At 36.5% G+C, this 19391-nt stretch overlaps 1 protein-coding gene across 6 annotated transcripts in view; it reads left to right on the plus strand.

Moving 5' to 3' along the window:
- The window catches only part of RAB27A (RAB27A, member RAS oncogene family), a 70828-nt gene that overhangs the window by 33541 nt on the left and 17896 nt on the right, over positions 1 to 19391 (plus strand). For 5 of the 6 annotated variants that reach the window (XM_055320257.1, XM_055320260.1, XM_055320254.1 and 2 more), the window contains one exon: positions 12123 to 12297. In XM_055320257.1, the coding sequence (XP_055176232.1) occupies positions 12145 to 12297 (153 nt within the window). In that variant the 5' untranslated portion in view covers positions 12123 to 12144. Of the gene's footprint in view, positions 1 to 8320; positions 8470 to 12122; positions 12298 to 19391 lie in introns of those variants that run through there. The other variant, XM_055320259.1, reaches the window with a different exon arrangement.

A 19391-nucleotide genomic window follows, 5' to 3' on the forward strand; every position in this document is an offset into this window, starting at 1 on the left:
AGCTTATTGAGGAGGGTACAATACCTTGAAGTTAACATGGCAGCTCACTGTGTTACAAAAAAAAAAAAAGTGCATTCATTGACTGGCATTGTTGATGTAAGGTCAGTTGTTGCACACACAAACTAGAGTTTGGAGAAAGTACTTGGAGATAAGAGACAAGAAAGCCAGTGGGCACCAGCATGGCTCAGTTGGTTAAGTGTCTACCTTTGGTTCAGTCAGGTCATGATCCCAGGGTCCTGGGATGGAGTCCCGAACCAGGCTCCTGCTCCGTAGGGGAGGCTGCTTCTCTTTCTTCTTCAGTGTGCCACTCCCCCTGCTTTTGCACACATGATCTCTCTCTGTCAAATAAATAAATAAAATCTTAAAAAAAAAAAAAAAAAGACAAGAAAGCCAGAAAGGGGAAAAAAGCAGAGAGGTCATGGCACAAGGGCAATTATTAGAAAAGGCTTTTAGAACCCAACATGGGGAGGTCGTAGGGTGGATGTTAGACTGTTGAAAAGAATGCCAGCTGTGAAGTGATGGGTCCTATGCATCAATAAGCCACCATGTACCCTAAAAGCATATTCCTAAGAGCTGAGGACAGCTGTGCTGAATGTTAGCCAATAAGGGTGAGGGTGTGGGGCAGGCAGGACAAGGGAAAAGTGGAACCATATCTGGCATATCTTAATAGCCATTGTAAGTGTCTGTGTATGAAACCAATGGTTCAGTTTAGCCTTTGGAGTAGGACATGTAGGATGGGAGCTCTCAACATTCACAGTTCCTGCAAGTACACAGGTGTAGCATCTCTCATCACAGAAAAGTGACAGTATGATTTCTGTCCTTTGTTGAAGAAATCAGTGAAATGATTTCAGTATACTGTAGAAATCACACTTATAAAACAGTGAAAATAATAATCTTAGTGTGCAAATGGTTGGGTCTGGAAAGGCAGTGTGGTATTATATATTCTGGACACACCTTCTCTATGGGGTGAATAAATACAGAGTAGTCACATTCTCATTTTTTTAAAAAAAGGCAGTGATAAAGGAGCTCTTCTTTTCCCTAGTTACTGTCAACTCAGGTATATTTATGTAATTGTTATTATTTGGACAATGGCAGCACACAAAAAACTTGAAGCAGGTGAGATGCAAGAGAGAGCCAGGCTGTGCTGGTCAAAGGCCTCACCACACATGTGCTGTGCTCTGGGAGGACAAAGCTTGGCAGAACTCTTGACTCCATTTCTAAGTGAATAATGGAAAGGTGTGGTGTGTTTTGCAACCTTGGAAAAGCACATTCCAATATCAAGTCCTTTGAGTGCTGCTTGATTTGTCATCCTTATACTCCTGGCTAGGGGAGCAGCATGTCACTTCTAATATTTCTCCCTTTGAGTCCCAGGCCCTAGACTACTTTGGTGGCACTCTGACATAGCAAGATGCCACCATTTGTCTTGTCAATAACAGAATTCCCTCTGTCAACCAGTTGGGCTTGAAGCTATCCTACCTTCCAGGTACTTTAAGTCACTCCTCCATTTACATTTTCAGAAAATCTATTTACTACGTTCTTTGAGAGTTTTATAAAGTGTCAGTGTCATTCTTATGGTATTGTGGAAAAGTGCCAGGCTTAAGGCCATAAGATCAGTGTTCTAGCTTTAATCTTTTATAATCATAAGAAGAGCTGTGACATATTGATATCCATCAGGCATTTTACTTCTTACTCTACACAGAGAGGTGGTGGTGTCCTGTTGTTTGAATATAGGAGACCTTGACTCCAATGTCTATTAAAACCATCTTCTATGTGCTTATAAAAAGCAACCATTGTGTGGGAGTAGACTTTACAGATTTTGTGCTTCTGTCAAATTCTTGGAGACTCTCCAGCTTCGTGGTGTCATTAAGAACCATAGTTAGCCATGGGTTGGACATTGAAGTCACATATGGTTGTGTCCATTATAGGACTGCTCTCATATTGTTTGAGATATTGCTCAGCAAACCAAACAACCACTCCTGTTGCCACAGTATGGCCTATATTTTATAAATGCCATATTCTATAGTGTGCCCTTCCCTGTTAACCTTATATCTATAAAACAAAAGGTACTTACCATAATCTATAAGTAATTTAACACCCAGTGCTTACCTTCCATAAATTCCTATAAACACTCATATTCTGACCCTAAAAGAAACTTAAGTAACAAATAAGGTCTTTTAAGTAAATGAATCAATCAATGGTCTCTATAAATTAAAAAACAACAAAACATCTAGTATATCATTTGAATCATCGCACAATCATCTCCTGGCCTTCCAGGAGAACACTTTCTATTTTCAAGAATAATTCCAGTGTCCCCCTCTTCCCTAATGTGTAGTTGCTTGTATTATTTGTTTACTGGGTTATGTTGCTCACCTACTGAGGTGATGGTAATATTTCAGAAATGGTAGATCGAGTCTTGGATTGAGACTCTTTATTTTTTCTTTACCCTAGTCTTTCTCTTTAATACTCATAAAGGATTTGCAAATGTCTAGAGGAAGCTTTTTACAAATGAAGATATATTCGAATGTCCTGCCGGCATTTGAAAATTTATATTTAATGGTATTTGCAGGTAATTTTATTTTTCTCTGAATAACTTGCTTTGCTGGAATACCACTATCTACTACAAGTTAGTCTTTTCACTTTTTTAAATGGGGAGAATGAAATATTCCTATGTAGCAGGCACATTTATAAATATAAAGCCAAATGATAGGTGAATTTAGATCCTGTCAGTTTTTAGCCAAGAATATCTCCCCTCACTGTTAAGGATGGATCCATAATATTACTACATTGTATTGATAGGAATGCATTTATGAATCATAGGTTATAGGAGAATATCTAATGCAGTTATATTGTATTCCCAATTTAGATAAAATCAAACTCATCTTTCAATTAGGAGACAAGGAAAAGCTAGATTTCTAGCTAGGGCAGAAACCTGTCTTCTCTTGCCTAGACCAGAAATTGAAAAGAGGAAACTCACGTGCCCAGAAGGCAGAGGCTATCTCCTCTTGCAAAAATAGGGAGCCCCACTATTGGGCGGGACACTTGTTTTTATAGTGAAAGTAGATGTATTTTACTTTAGGGTCTAGGAATTGCAATGATCTAAGACAATTGTAACCAGGGCTTATTTGGTAACCACAAGTTGTCCCTACTCCTATCTTGATTTGTTATAAAATGCCTTCTCTGTCCTGCCCCACTCTGTATGATTTCTCTTCCCCCTTTCTGCTGTCTCTATTATGTGTATTCTTCAGAACCAAGACTAGATCAATGGTGCCATAAACAAAAGGAGAAAAATCTACTGCTTTTTAACATTAAATTTAAAAAACACCAATAGGCTTTATTGTTCCATGCCCGTCATTGTTGCATGAACATTTTTCTCCAAATGAATCCTTGAATAAGGAGACATTAATATGTACAACAGAACATGAGACAATATAGGTCTCAAAAATGCTGATGTTTTGTGTTTTGTCTGAAAAGTAATAGTTATATTCATATTTTCCTATTTCTACGTAGAAATCACTTTGGGCAAGGCAAGTGAAGTCCATAAACTCTATAGGAACACTGTAATATATTATTAACCTTTCTAAGAAATTCAAAATGTTTTCTAGTTAAAATTTCTTACAGTATACCTCATGTTTCTCTTCTAAAAGTTTTCTCTTTTTTCTCTGTTAAGCTTTACATTTTTATTCCTTTTGCATCTTTATATGCATGCCAAACATGTGACGTGCACATATCGGCAGGGAAAAAACAATATGGGGATGTGAATTTTGATGTCATATTGTACTATGTTTACGAGGGAAGATTAAAATGTTTTTGAGGACTGGCTTTTTTGAAAATGCAAAGAAGTGGGTATAGTTATTAGAATATAGATTGGGAAGTGGCTAAAAGTGTAAGGTTTTTTTTTTTTTTTTTTTTTTTTTTTTTTTTTTAAGCCTATGACTTTTTTTTTTTTTTTTTTTTTTTTTTTTTTAATTTTTATTTATTTATGATAGTCACAGAGAGAGAGAGAGGCAGAGACACAGGCAGAGGGAGAAGCAGGCTCCATGCACCGGGAGCCCGATGTGGGATTCGATCCCGGGTCTCCAGGATCGCGCCCTGGGCCAAAGGCAGGCGCTAAACCACTGCGCCACCCAGGGATCCCCAAAGTGTAAGGTTTTAATGTTGAATATTGGCTCCCCATTGTGCTCTGGCACCAAGCACAGAATAGGCATTCAATAAATATTTGATGAATGAAAGAGTTAGTGAATGAGCCTGAAGAAGTATCCTTATGGAGAATTTCAGGCAGCACCACAGGAAATAATCTTGATTTGAAAGGAATGCATCAAACTCAATAGCAAATAAATCTGTAGGGAAATGAAAAACACCATGATTTTTCTGCTCTCTTTACATTTTGAAACCACAGGAAAGAAAGACATAAAGAGGATTTACAGGAGATAGTACAAGTATCAAGATACATAATTTCTTAGATTTGTTGTGACCAACAAGAGGCAGACATGCCTTCAGTTTATGACCTGTCTCCTTGGGGGGAACTCATCAGAAGAAAGAGCTTTGTGACAGAGAGACAGAAGTACAGGTCCTTCATACCAACTTCTGTGTGTCTAAGCCTTAGTTATAAAGTAATTCATCCCTATAATTGCTGGCGCTACAGAAAACTTTTGATTCCCGAATCAAATCAACTCTAACTGAAGTTCCTGGCTTTGAAGGAAGGATTACCGAGAGAACAAAAGACTTGATGTGTTAGAAAAGGGTATAGGATTAGAATTTAGAAGACTAGGAATCTAGCTCAGCTCCACATCTAACTGGCTGATTGATTTTATATGGTTCACTTGTCTTCTCTGGACTTCATTCAGTTTCCTCTTTTGGAAATTGAAGTATTCAACTGATGAACATTTCAGTTCTGAAATTGCCAAAAATCCTACAAGATAAAACTCAGTGTTATATTGGAATGCCAGCATAGCTTTCATAATGGATAGAGACCTCATAAGTGATTGCACCTAAACTGAATTTTTCCTATGTTTTTTCTAAAGGTTCAGGTAGTGGATTAAGAATAGATCATAAAGTGACATGCCTTGCTGAGAACTTGATGAGATTTTTAGTCATAGTATTGCTAAAAACAAGTTTCAATTATTGAACATTTAATATAAGCAATGCACTAAAAGCTTTCTGTGGATAATGTCACTTAACCATTGTTATCTCCATTTTATAGTTGAAAGAATGGAGGCTTAGTGTAAAGAACTCAGACCAGGTTAAAGAAACAGTCAGAATTTGAACCTGACCCTACCTCCCATTATATTTAAGAAAATATCACTCTTTGTGTAGTATAAGTCTTGTACAGACCCTTGAGTTATCTTTAAGGGTGGTGTGCTGATAAAATCATGCATGTCTAGTACTGTTTGTGGCACATCTATTCAGTTAATATTATTCCTCCCTCTTTTTAAATTCTCTGTACTAAATATGGCTGATAGAAAATTTGTCTTTCAAGAAATGGCTGACCTATCTGAATTAGTTTCAGAATGAGTCTGCCTAATGATAGGGTATCCTAAGGTTGGAGTCTAGGATTGACTTTCATAGGAAGCTTTATGGAGTATTTGGGCTAGGGGTGTGTTTGTGTGTGTGTGTGTGGGGGGGGTGGGAGTGGAGATGGAGAAGGGAGGGAGAGAAATCTAATTCCTTTGCTCTGACTAAAACCACTCTCTTCTATCTTATTCCCCTAAGAACAATTAAGATATGTTTTATTTTTTAAATAAGGAAGAAGATCATTGACTTTCTCTCTGAAGGCAATTATCACTACTTAGTGTATGTTGAGGAAGTGGGTGTTCCTTGCTTTCTACTGTTAGTCTGGTGAGAGTGAGGGTGGAGAGCACTTTGAAAAAATATTTGTGTAGGGAGGATAGATGGAAGTGAACTGAGTAAGAAAGTCTTTTGCATGTCCCAAATTAGAGACATTCTTGACTTTTTAGAAGACATTTCCTTGAGGTGTCTCAGATGCTACTTCCTGAAGGAGATACAGAGTTTAAAGAAGTGAACTTTGGTTTAAGTGCTCTTCACAAGTTCCTAATTTTTTCTTTTATTAGTTTTTAGTTTAGGGGCATAGTTCTTTCTTATAGTTCTTGGAAAGAAAGGAATATTGTCTGCATATTTACCATTGGGAGCTAGATTGCAAGATGATGATGCTAATGGCAGTTAATAGTCATACAAGATTTACTGTGTGCCAGACACTGTTCTAAACTCTTATGTATACATTAACTCTATCTTTACCACAGCCTCCTGAGATAGGTTTACAGCTCCTTCAAATCTAAAATGTGTTGATGGTGCATTTGTGATCTTGCTAGAAGATGCTAATGAAATATTTTCATACAACTATCTCCAGTGCTACCTCATTTAGTAACAGTTGCAAGATGTCTTACATTATAAGACTGTGAAATGAAAGATGCATCCCAGTTATAAAGAACTTAAGATAAGAAAGCATATGCGTGATAGAGTTAATAGAATAAAAATTAATTTAAAAAAATCATTCCCATTTTTAAAATGGGGGAACCTGAAGCAAAGGGATTAAATATTCTTTAAAATTTTTTTTTCTTCTTTAAAAGATTATTTATTTATTCATGAGAAACACAGAGAGGCAGAGACACAGGCAGAGAAAGAAGAAGGCTCCATGCAGGGAGCTGGACGTGGGACTTGATCCTGGGACCGTGGGATCATGCCTTGAGCCAAAGGCAGATGCTCAACCATTGAGACACCCAGGCGTCCCAATTTTTTCTTTTATTTTTTAAATATTTTATTTTTATTTATTAGAGTGCATGTCAGGGGGGTGGGGAGGAGCAGTTGGATACTGAGTTGAGCACAAAGCCCTACCCAGGGCCCATCTTAGGACCCTGAGGATCAGGACCTGAGCTGCAATCAAAACTTGGTCGCTGGGATCCCTGGGTGGCGCATCGGTTTGGCGCCTGCCTTTGGCCCAGGGCGCGATCCTGGAGACCCGGGATCGAATCCCACATCGGGCTCCCGGTGCATGGAGCCTGCTTCTCCCTCTGCCTATGTCTCTGCCTCTCTCTCTCTCTCTCTCTCTCTCTCTCTCTCTCTCTCTGTGACTATCATAAATAAATAAAAATTAAAAAAAAAAAAAACTTGGTCGCTTAACTGGCTGAACCACCCAGGCACCCCAAGGGATCAAATTTTCTGATTTCAATATATGTGCTGCCGAAGTGAGCACAGGGATTAAATTATCTAAAGTGAAATGACTATATTCACATCTAGGTGATTTGGTTCTGGAGTCCATGTTCTTAACCTCCACTTTTTCTTCTTTCTCAACAACATGCTAGAATTGAGCCCATGTTAGCATGTGAGTAGACTGCCCAAGATGCACTTACTTGTATTCTCATTGGAGCATCCATTATAGAATGGCACTGAGGAAGTGTGTGTGGATGTAGCCCCTGACTTTAGGACTGTGATATGGATTGTAAAGTACTTGGTGTGTGGGCATCTGACCTAGGCTTCTGACCCGCTTTTAGCAAGAGTAATGTAATTGGGAAAAGCCTTCATGAACTAACTTCTCAAGCATCAATAGGTTGGAATGCTCACTGCAAATATTATGCACAAAATGTTGTTTGGATGTCCCAAATGTCAAATCTTGCACCATGTGTTTTCAGTGTTTCCCTTCCTGCTCTAAAATGCCAACATAAAAATAATTTATGTTATTTCCATACTTGGAATGGAATTTTTTCTTTATGGGGAATAGGCCCCTGACTACTCAAGACTGGAGTAACAAGAATAAGAAACAAAAATAATTTTTTTGATATGAAGGTGGTTCTATATGAAGACCTACCAGCAGTTTAAACTTAATATTAAGTTTTCTTCATCTGGTGGTGATAAGCAGTGGTGAAACACATATATTGGACTGCAGGACGGGTTTGGGGCTATAGTTTGCTATGCACTAGAATTATTTTCTGCTGAAACAGGAAATGGTTCCACTAATTCTAGGCTTTGACTAATTGGCTGCAAACTCAGATAAGAAACTTGTTACCCTCAATACCCTGCCCAAAACCTGAAAAATCTCTGTTATCAGTGAAGGCCTGCCTCCTTCCTAAGTCCTTTTATTTCCTTGCAGTGTCCTTACTTTTTAGAATTCTGGTCTGTTAACCCAGACTAGCCTAGTCATTGTGACCAATTTAGGGCACACTTTACATAGCCTCCAAATTTGCTACAGATTTTCCTTAACTTGAAATCTCTTTTTGTTTTGTTTTTGTTTTTTATTCATTTATGATAGTCACAGAGAGAGAGAGGCAGAGACAGAGGCAGAGGGAGAAGCAGGCTCCATGCACCGGGAGCCCGATGTGGGATTCGATCCCGGGTGTCCAGGATCGCGCCCTGGGCCAAAGGCAGGCGCCAAACCGCTGCGCCACCCAGGGATCCCCGAAATCTCTTTTATTGTTGGATCATGGATTAATGTTTTGCTGTGATCCTTGAGATAAAATGGTGAGTTGTCAACCAAGGAAATCTCTGTCACCCATCACACCTTTTCCTATTGTTTCTCATATTCTCCTCTGCCAGTGTGTCTGTACTCCTTTCTCCCAACTTGTTTACTGTTCTCCAATACATAAAAACTGTTCAGAAATAGAAAGAAACTATATTGTAGTGGAGATCAATTTGGGGTATAGACTATCTGCAATTGAGGTAATTATCAGTAAAAATCTGAGTTTATTAGTTTGACATAGATTTAAAACACCAAACCATTGCTTTTTTTGCTTCTGTTTATCATTTTACATTTTTAGTCTTGAACTGTTTGAACATCTTTCTGATCAGTCAACTTGGACTGGTTGGAACCAGTTTTTAATCATTCTGGGACAGTAAAAACAATTTTATAGATGACATGAACCAGTTATAAGCAGTTTGATAAAATTAGAGCAAGTTTGACTCAGTTGGAGATATTTAACTGGTCAACACTAACTTGACTCAGTAAAATATACTCTGAACCAATCAAACCTCACATGAGCAAGTTCTGACTGCCTTCCAGGTCAGAACTTATTTGAGCTAGGTAAAACTAGTTTGAAGCAGTTTGAGCTATTGAAACCAGACCCAAGTAATTTTCATTAGATATATTTAGTTTTAGCCTAAGTAACTTTACATCAGTCAGAAATAGTTTTGTGGGTGTAACCTCTTTGAATTTGAGTCTTTCATTCTGAACTAGAATGAACCATTCAGATTTTTTTTTTTTGAGCAAGTATGAGCTTGTTAGAATGGACTGCAGTGTTTTATACAGATTTGAACCTGTTTTTAACTTGGTCATAACTTCTTTTTCAATAGGCATATCAATTTGAAATGAATTGAAAATGTTTTAAACCAGCCAAAAAAGATCAGAATTAGTTTAAAAGTGATTTGTGTTGACTCAGCAAATTACTCTGAGCCAGTCAGAAATCCTTTGTATTAGAAATGTGTTTTGAGCTGCTCATAGGCAATTTCAGTGATTGATCTGGGTCTTTAGAGCCAGTCTGATCTGTTCAGAATGGTGTGAAGAGAGTGAGCTAACATTTACTGAGTTCTAATATATGCTAAACACTGTGCTGGGTACTCCACAAAGAGTGTCTTGTTCAATCTTTAGAACAATGGTGTGAATGAGTATAAAGTATCTTCTTTTTCATAGAATGGAAACCTGAAGACAAGACTCAGAGACATCTGAGTAGCGGGCATGTGGGAGACATGGGATTCAGCCCAGTTCTTCTTGACTTCAGAAATCATGTGTTTCCTCTTAGGCTGCCTTGTACAATTAGTACCTGGTCATTTTAAGCCCAACATGCACTTATGGAAACTTGAGTAACAGACAATAAGCTTGGAGGTATACTGAACATTGGACTTGGAGTTAGATTTATTTTCTAGACTATGCAAATGAGTTATTCTCTCTGGGTTGTATTTCATCTTTGGGAAAACTGAACCCAGAGAGTGAAAGGTCTGGACATTTATTTTCAGATTAACAAGGCAGATAATTGCCTAGAGATGTGATTTGAAGAGTGCAAACTATGATTAATATTGATGGTGGTATTTATACCTTTAGCTGTGGTATTTGGTTTGTTAATACTTCCTTTACAATGGCTTGGTTTGGGAATAAATTGTTATGTATTGCTATCAACATGAATAGAAAAACCCACAAAGAACATTTTTAGACTTATATTTGTGATTCTTCTCCCCTAGTAACTAGCACATTAAATTTTGGTGCAGCAGAGATAGTTTCATCTGTCTTTGAATTCCATTCAAGTGGATTTAGAGAATCCTAATGGCACTCTTCTGAGTGATGCCATTGGTGATAACATTTTCTCCTGTACCTTAAATGATATAAAAACATAGATACAGAAATGACCAACCTTTGTTCAACCTGAAAGTAGAGAGGAAGTAAGGTAACCACAGTGTTGTTGTATCATTCTCATTGCAGAATTTGAAGTTGCCTTCTGCTTCCTTATTCATTTTTAGGGGAACTTCCAAAATGATTAAACATTATTTGGGCCTGCTTTTAAATTCTTAGCTCTTATTAATGAATAACTGGGAGCCAAATGAGATCCTATAATATGATACTAGCATATTTATTTGTACCATATTGGTCATCCTCTGGAGAGGACTTACGTTATATACCATTAATACGGGCAACCCAAACCTGTGAATACAGAAGCTATAATGTAGGAAAGCCATCATCTGTGAAGTGTCATTCTTTACAGTGTGCAAATAGAGTTATGAATGTTTGTGGAATCTCTGCCTTTATCAGCTGACCAGCCATATCTGAATGTGAGGTCCTAGATCTTTACTAAGGCACCACGAGGAAGTAAATTGCAGTGGCTCTTGGGGGTTAGTATTCAGGATTTTTGAGCATAAGATGAGTCACCAAATTGAGGATGGGGTAGTGGAAGAAACATAGAAAATCAATAAATGTCCTTGCTTGAATTTTTATTAATTTTATGGACCTATAGAAATAATCCTATAGGAAGCATGAGAATGGTAGTAAAGTTTTTCAATGTGAGGCTGGGTGGAAATAGACAATGAAAGGAAAATTAGCATCTAATATAGGGCATCTGATATGTGTATGGATGGGAGAATATGCATGTTTGAATGGGCATGTAGAGTTGCAGGTGGTAGTAGGATAGCTCATTATTTTTCTGATTTTGAGGAGGGTTTATTGGTATTAGAAATGGGAGCATAAAAATAAGTAAGCCTTCCCTGGAGACAGATTACATTTTCAGTTGGACTGATATTTTCAGTAGTTTGAATCTATTTAGAGAATAAAAACAAATCATGAGAAGTGCTCATTGCAAAGGATAAAAATAACCATGGTTAGGCTTTGCTGGTAAAAACAAGAATTTTTCTTCTCCAAGTTGCACTTTTGTTTTAGTCAATATCAAAAACCTGAATTGGTAGCATTTCTTGTTTGAATACCAAGGCAAGTATAGGTAGATGAGCCAACTGTGACTTCTGAACAGTGGCTGCCCAAATCTGAACTCAGTTTCCAGGGGAGCAGTGGTATTCTAAGAAAGTCTGACTTAACATGAGGTATGTAATAATATAATAATAATAATAATAATAATAATAATAATGCCACAAGCCAAATTTTACTTGTGAATTTAGTATTGTCTTTGAAGGAACTATAGTGACATTTGAAAATGAATAGGATAAATGAACTTGCCTAAATGTCCAAGTAAAAGAGAAAAGCCTGAGATCTAGGACCAGGAGACTGAAAAAAGGTGTGTGTGTGTGTGGGGGGGGGGAATTGGAACCACTTGCACTCTATTATTATTCCTGTAACATTCTCCTTCCTTATTTCTTTTTAAAATTTTTGTATCTGCATGTAAGACTTAGTGGTGGTTATCTTCTTAATTTTTATTCTCACTTTGAATTTTTGTCTTAATAGTACTGTAATATGCACATTAAGTTTAAGCTGTTATTTATTATTTCTGTTACATCTCCTCTAGCAAATTATTAGACCCTTGGGGGCAGTGAATAGTATCTAATCCTCTTCACAGAACCCTTAGGCATATAAGTGTCACATAGTACTTACTGAACTGGATATTAGAGTAACTGATAGTATTCATGGAATATTCTAATATTTCCTAATGGCTTTTTTAAAATATGCATTTGTTTGTATTTTACAGGTGAACCACTGAGTTCTTCATTATGTCTGATGGAGACTATGATTACCTCATCAAGTTTTTAGCTTTGGGAGACTCTGGAGTAGGGAAGACCAGTGTACTTTACCAGTACACAGATGGCAAATTTAACTCCAAATTTATCACGACAGTGGGCATTGATTTCAGGGAAAAAAGAGTGGTAAGTTCTATATGACAATGTGATCTGTGAATCAATGCTTTCCTGTCTGTCTAGTTTATTTGTAGGAATTAGAAGGACAAAGTTTGGAATATAAAATTGAAGGGTGCATGTGAAAGTGTAGTATGTTCAGTCTTTGCAATGTGATTTAAAAGATTGTGCTAAATGACATTTAATATAAAACCAAGGAGACAAAAGGGAAGATTTCTTTTAATTTTCCCTTGATACCCTTTTGGCTTGTATGTTCCCTCAGAGCTCTACAAAGTTATTTGTCTGCCTTTGTTATGAAGCTTACAAACCACCCTCACCCTCCTACTCCTGTTTTTTTTTTTTTTTGTTTGTTTGTTTTGTTTTTTTTTTAAGATTTTGTTTATTCGTGAGAGACACAGAGAGGCAGAGATTCAGGCAGAGGGAGAAGCAGGCTCCATGCATGGAGCCCGACATGGAACTCGATCCCTGGTCTCCAGGATCACGCCCTGGGCCGAAGGCAGGCACTCAACCGCTGAACCACCCAGGGATCCCCCTACTCCTGTTTTGTGGACTATTTCATCCACCTTTGATGTCATTTTTAATGACCTTTATCTTAATTCAGTCCCACATGGAACGCTAAGTGGCAGAACTCATCATGCTGCCAGGAGGGGGAGGTTGACCTAGGAGTGAGAATGCCAGTAGTGAATGTTGATCTGGGAAGAAACTAAGGAGGAGGTTCTACTGAATGGTGAAGGGGCACTTTTTTTTTTTTTAATATAAGGGGCCATAGGACTGATAGTTATTCTGATGGTGGAGGGGATGGCAGGGGGTCACTGTGTTAGAGTTGCCTTCACCATGAACTACATTTCTTGCTGAAGAATCAGCTGTTACCATGACATGGATCAACAAGTGGTCAAGAGATTAATGACAAAGATATTTCAATGGAGCATATTCTACCTGGAAAAGGTACAGGGTCTCTGGCTTCCAGGATAGAAGAATGCATTCCCTCCTACTCTAGGTCTTTTCTGACAGAGAGTCTAATAGAGACTCAGACCCACTGAGTGAGAATAGGATTTCATGAAATTTTTAGTATTGAAATATAATTGTAGAATCAGTATATATGTATATGATTATATTTATTAATTTCCATTTTATGATCTTGTTTTTTAAAAAAGCACCTTATTTAGATATAATTCACATAACAAAATTCACCCACTGAAAGTATATGGTTCAGTGGTTTTTAGCATATTCACAGTTGTGCATCTCATTCTAGAACATTTCATCACTCCCAAAAGAAACCTCATGCCCTTTAGCAGTCATTCCTCTTTTATCCTTTCTCTGGCCACTAATCTATTCTCCATGGATTTGACTATTCTGGACATATCACGTAAGTGGAATCATACAATATGCCTCCTTTTGTGTGTGGCTTCTTTCAGTTAGCGTAATGTTTTCAAGGTTCATCCATATTGTAGCATGTATCAGAACTTCATTCTTTTTTATGGCCAAATAATATTCCATTGCATTGATATACCACATTTTGTTTATCTATTCATCCATTGATAGACAATTATATTGTTTCACTTTTTAGCTATTATGAATAATGCTTCCATTAACGGTCATATACATTTTTTTGTGTGGACTTATGTTTCCAAATCTCTTGTGTATACACCTAGGAATAGAATTAATTTGCCATATGATAACTCTCTGTTTAACTTTGAGTAACCTTCAAATTTTCTAAAGTTGCTGCACTATTTTATATTCTTACCAGCAATATGGAAGGAGTTCCATTTTCTCCATATCCTTACCAACTCTTGTTATTGTCTATTTGATTATAGCCATTCCAGTGCATGTGAAGTGATATCTCATTGTAGGTTTGACATAAATTTCCCTAATGACATGTTTTTGAGCAATAATTTTTTTTCATGTACTTATTAGCCATTTGTGTAATTTTTGGAGAAATGTCTATTCAAATTGTTTGCCTATTTTGAAATTGGTTGTCTTTATTCTTCACTTTTCAGAGTTTTAAAAATACATTCTGGATAAATGTCCTTTTAAATATATACATATAAGTAGTTATAACCCTTATGGTTAGGTCTGTGATCCATTTTGAGTTAATTTTTGTATACAGTGTGGGTAGGGGTCCAACAATTGAAAAGACCATTCTTTTCCCCATGAATGATCTTGGCACTCTTGTTGAAAAATCAATTGACCATGAATATGGACATATCATTTTTGGGCTGTCAATTCTATTCTAGTCATCTAGATGTCTATCCTTAAGCCAGTACTATCTTGATTACATCTGCTTTGTACTAAGTTTTGAAATTGGGAAACATGAGTCCTCCCACATTGTTCTTCTTTCTCAAGATTGTTTTGGATTCCTTGCAATTCCACTTGAATTGAAGTGGAATTTCTACAAAGAAGCCAGCTGAAACTCTGATAGGAATTGCACTGAATCTGTAGATAAATTTCAGGAATATTGGTTTTTGATAATGTTACATCTTCTGATCCATGAACATGAGATATTTTTCCATTTTATTTAGATCTTCTTTAATTTCTTTCAACAATGTTTTGTAGCTTTTTCAAAGTTTAAGTTGTACACTTCTTTGCTCAATTTATTCTTCAGTATCTTTTTCATTCTTTTGTAAATTGTTTCTTAATTCAGTTTGAATTGTTCATTGCCACTATAGAAATATAATTTATTTTGTGAATTTATCTTGTATACTGAAACCTTGATGAACTTGTTTGTTAGTTCAAATTGTGTGTGTGTGTATTTATTCCTTAGGACTTTCTATATACAAGATCATACCATCTTCTCTTTTACTTCTTTTCCAATTTGGATATGCATTATTTCTTTTTCTTGCCTGATTACCCTGGCAAGAACCTCCAGTAAAATGTTGAATAGAACTGATAAGAGGGGACATCCTCATCTTGTTTTTGATTTTAGGGAGAAAGCATTCAGACCTTCACCATTAGGTATAATGTAAGCTCTGTGTTTTTTCATAGATGCTGTTTTTCAACCTGAGGACATTCTTTTCTGTTTCTTTTTTTAATTTTTATTTATTTATGATAGTCACAGAGAGAGAGAGAGAGAGAGAGAGGCAGAGACACAGGCAGAGGGAGAAGCAGGCTCCATGCAGGGAGCCCGATGTGGGATTCCATCCCGGGTCTCCAGGATCGCGCCCTGGGCCAAAGGCAGGCGCCAAACCGCTGCGCCACCCAGGGATCCCCTCTTTTCTGTTTTTGAGTATTTTTTTTTATCATGAAAGACGTTGAATATTTTCAAAGGCTTTTCTTCTGCATCTATTGAGATAGTTATTGATTTTTGTCCTTTATTCTACTACAATGTATTGTATTATATTGATTGATTTTTGTAAGTTAAATCAACCTTGCTGTTCCTGTGATAAATTTCACTTTGTCATGGTATATTAACCTTTATATATGTTGCTGGATTCTGTTTGCTAGTATTTTGGTGTCAATACTTAGAATGGATATTGGTTGGTAGATTTTTTTCCCCCTCATGATACCTTTAGTTTTGGTGTTAGGATAATATTGGCCTTATAAAATGAGTTGAAAAGTGTTTCCTTCTTTTCTATAGTTTGGAAGAGTTTGGGGAAAATTGGTGTTGATTCTTCTTTAAGCACTTGCTTAAATTCACTAGTGAAGACATTTGGGCCTGACCTTTTCTTTGTGGGAAATTTTCGATTACTAATTCAGTCTCCTTATTAGTTAGATGTTTCTTTATATGTTCTATTTCTTCTTGAGTTAGTTTCAGTTGTTTGTGTCTAGGAATTTCTCAATTTATTATAGATTATTTAATTTTTTGGCATATGATTGTTTTTAATTAATTAATTAATTAATTTTTTGGCATATGATTGTATTCATTTGTAATATTTTTATATATGTAAGGTTGGTAGTGTTGTCCTTCTTAAAAATTTCTTTAAAAATTATTTTAATTTGGGCACCTGGGTGACATAGTTCATTGACTTTTGGTTTCTACCCAGGTCATGATCTAAGGGTTGTGACATCTAGCCTCACACTGGGCTCCCTATTCAGCATGGAGTTAGCTTGAGATCCCCTCTCCCCCTTCTCTCTGCCTCTTCTGCTTGTGCTTTCTCTCAAATAACTAAATCTTTAACAAATTATTTTAATTTTAATTTTTATTATTTATAGTATATCTGGTTATACAGGAGATCTTTTGAAAGCCTTCTGATTTTAGGAATTTGAGTCTTCTATTTTTATCCTTGATCAGTCTAGCTGAAGGTCAATCAATTTGATGTTTTCAAAGAGAAGATACCTTATTTCCACTCTTTATTATTTCTTTCCTTCTGTTTGCTTTTGGTTTAATTTCTCTTATTTTCTAATTTCTTAAGTTTGAAAGTTAAGTTATTGATTTGAGATCTTCTTTTTTTAATATAGGTGTTTATTGCTATACATTTCCTTCTGGTAACTGCCTTAGCTTCATTTGATCTTTTTTTTTGTAGTTGTGCTTTTATTTTTATCCATCTAAAAGTATTTTCTAGTTTCCCTCGTGTTTCTTCTTTGGCCCATCAGTTATTTAAGACTCTGTTAATTTAAGACTGTGTAAAATGTATTTGTGAATTTTCCAATTTTTTTCTGCTAATAATTGCTAATTTTACCCCATTGTGATTGAAGACATAATTTGTATTATTTCAGACTTAAGTTTATTGAGGCTTGTTTTATGATCTTACATATTGCCTGTCTTTGAGAATGTTTTCTGTGTACCTGAGAAGAATATGTTCTGAAGTGTTCTATAGATGTCTGTTTTGTTCTTGGTTTATAGTGGTGGTAAGCCTTCTGTTTCCTTGTTCATCTGCCTATTTATTCATCTATCCATTATAGAAAGTGAGTCTTGAAGTCTTCCAATATAATGATTGGCATGTTTATTTCTCCCCCTTTCTCCCTATATGTTCTCAATAGAGTAACCCTTTTATCATTATAAAATATCCTTCTTTGTCCTCAATAACAATTTTGTCTAATTTTTTTCCCGATATTAGTACAGCTCCAGATCTCTTTTAGTTACTGTTTGCATGGTATTTTCCTCCTATCCTTTTATATACAACCTCTTTGTGTCTTTGAATCTAAAGTATGTCTCTTGTAGACAGTACATAGTTGGATCATGTTTTTAAGTCCATTTTGTCAGTATCTGCCTTTTATTTGGAGTAATTTATTTAATATAATTCCTGATAAAAAGCATTTATGTTTGCCATTTTGCTACTTGTTTTCTGTCTTATTTTTTGTTCCTATATTTTCTCATGACTACTTAATTTTGTGTCATATACTTTTTATTTATTTTTTTTAATATTTTTAAAGATTTTATTTATTTATTCATAGAGACACACAGAGAGAGAGAGGCAGAGACACAGGCAGAGGGAGAAGCAGGCTCCATGCAGAGAGCCTGACGTGGGACTCGATCCAGGGTCTCCAGGATCATGCCCTGGGCTGCAGGCGGCGATAAACTGCTGCACCACGGGGGCTGCCTGTGTCATATACTTTTTAGTATAACATTTTAATTCCCTTGTCATTCATTATTTTTACTATATAGTTGAGTCATTTTTTAAGTTGGTACAGTAGGGATTACAACTATCATCTTAATTTAACAGTCTAGTTTGGATTAATACCAACTTAATTTCAATACTATCATGAAACTCTGCTTACATATGGCTTCATTTCCCACTCCCTCCTTTGCACTGTTATTGTCATACAAATTACATCTTTATATGCTATGTGCCCATCAATAGATTTATAATTATTCATTCAATTATATTTTAATCAGATGGAAGAAAGAATTATAAAAATGCATTTATACTGTCTCTTATATTTATCTATGTAGTTATCTTTTTGGTGCTCTTTATTTTTTATGGGTTTGACTTATTGCCCAGTGTCCTTTTATCTCAGCCTGAAGCACTGTCTTTATTATTCCTTTTACAGCAACTTACTTTTTACAATATTTATCTCTTTATTAACATTCCCTATTCAATGAGGCATTATTCTTTAGCTCTTTAAAAAAAAATGTTGTTCATTTATTTGAGAGAGTGAGAGAGAGAATGAGAGAACACAAGCAGAGGGAGTAGCAGAGGGAGAGAGAGAGAGAGAAGCAGCCTCTGGGCTGAGCAGGGAGCCTGACTTGAAGCTTGATCTCGGGACCCTAGGATCATGACATGAACCAATGGCAGACACTTAACCAACTGAACCACCCAGGCACCCCCATGCTTTAATTCTTTAAATATGATTTCCCTTAGTTCTTTGAACATGTTTACAATAGCTGATTTAAAGTCTTTATTTAGTAAGTCCAACATCTGACCTTCCTTAGGGATGGTTTCTGCTGATTTTGTTTTCCCCCTGTGTGTGAACCATACTTTATTTTTGTGTCTCATATACTTTATTGAAAGCTGGACATTTTGAATAATATAATCTAGCACCTCTGGAGTCCGATTCCTCCCCATTTCCTAAGAAGGGGGGCAGAGGGAGAGGGAGAGAGAGAATCTCAATCAGACTCTGTGTTGAGCACAGAGCCTGACTTGGGACTCTATCTCGTTATCCTGAGATCATGACCTGAGCTGAAATCAAGAGTCAGATGTTTAACTGACTGACTTAACTACCCAGGTGTCCCTGAGTGGACAGATTTCTTGAACTAGTAAGTCTGTCATCTTTTTCTGACACATTGTGTGTGTGTGTGTGTGTGTGTGTGTGTGTATGTATGTGTGTGTGTTCGTGTTCATGTGTGCATGCCCATTTGGGAACATGTGCCTAATGCTCCTGTAATTTGTAGCTCTGCCTTAGCCTTCACTTCCTGCTTAAGAAGAGCATCAAAGTTAGCCAGAGATAAGACAATAAGGTCTTTTCAATTCTTTCCTAGGCATATGTTCAGCCCTTTACATGAGACCAGCCCAGAACTTTCCAAGGAACACTTTGGAGCTTTTCAAATATCCCTATGTACATCTCATTTCTTTTCTTTTTCAAGTTTTTTGGTTAGGCTTTTGTTAGCCCCAGATGGTTCATCTCTTGGTTTTCAAGGCTACTAGGAGTTGGGGAGAATGGTATGGGATAGGAAAAGTTAAAATGGCACAAAATTTATTGTTTTTACTGATATTCAGCCATTTTTCTTA

The sequence above is a fragment of the Nyctereutes procyonoides genome, unplaced genomic scaffold, assembly GCF_905146905.1.
Source record: "Nyctereutes procyonoides isolate TBG_1078 unplaced genomic scaffold, NYPRO_anot_genome, whole genome shotgun sequence".
NCBI classification, from domain to species: domain Eukaryota; kingdom Metazoa; phylum Chordata; class Mammalia; order Carnivora; family Canidae; genus Nyctereutes; species Nyctereutes procyonoides.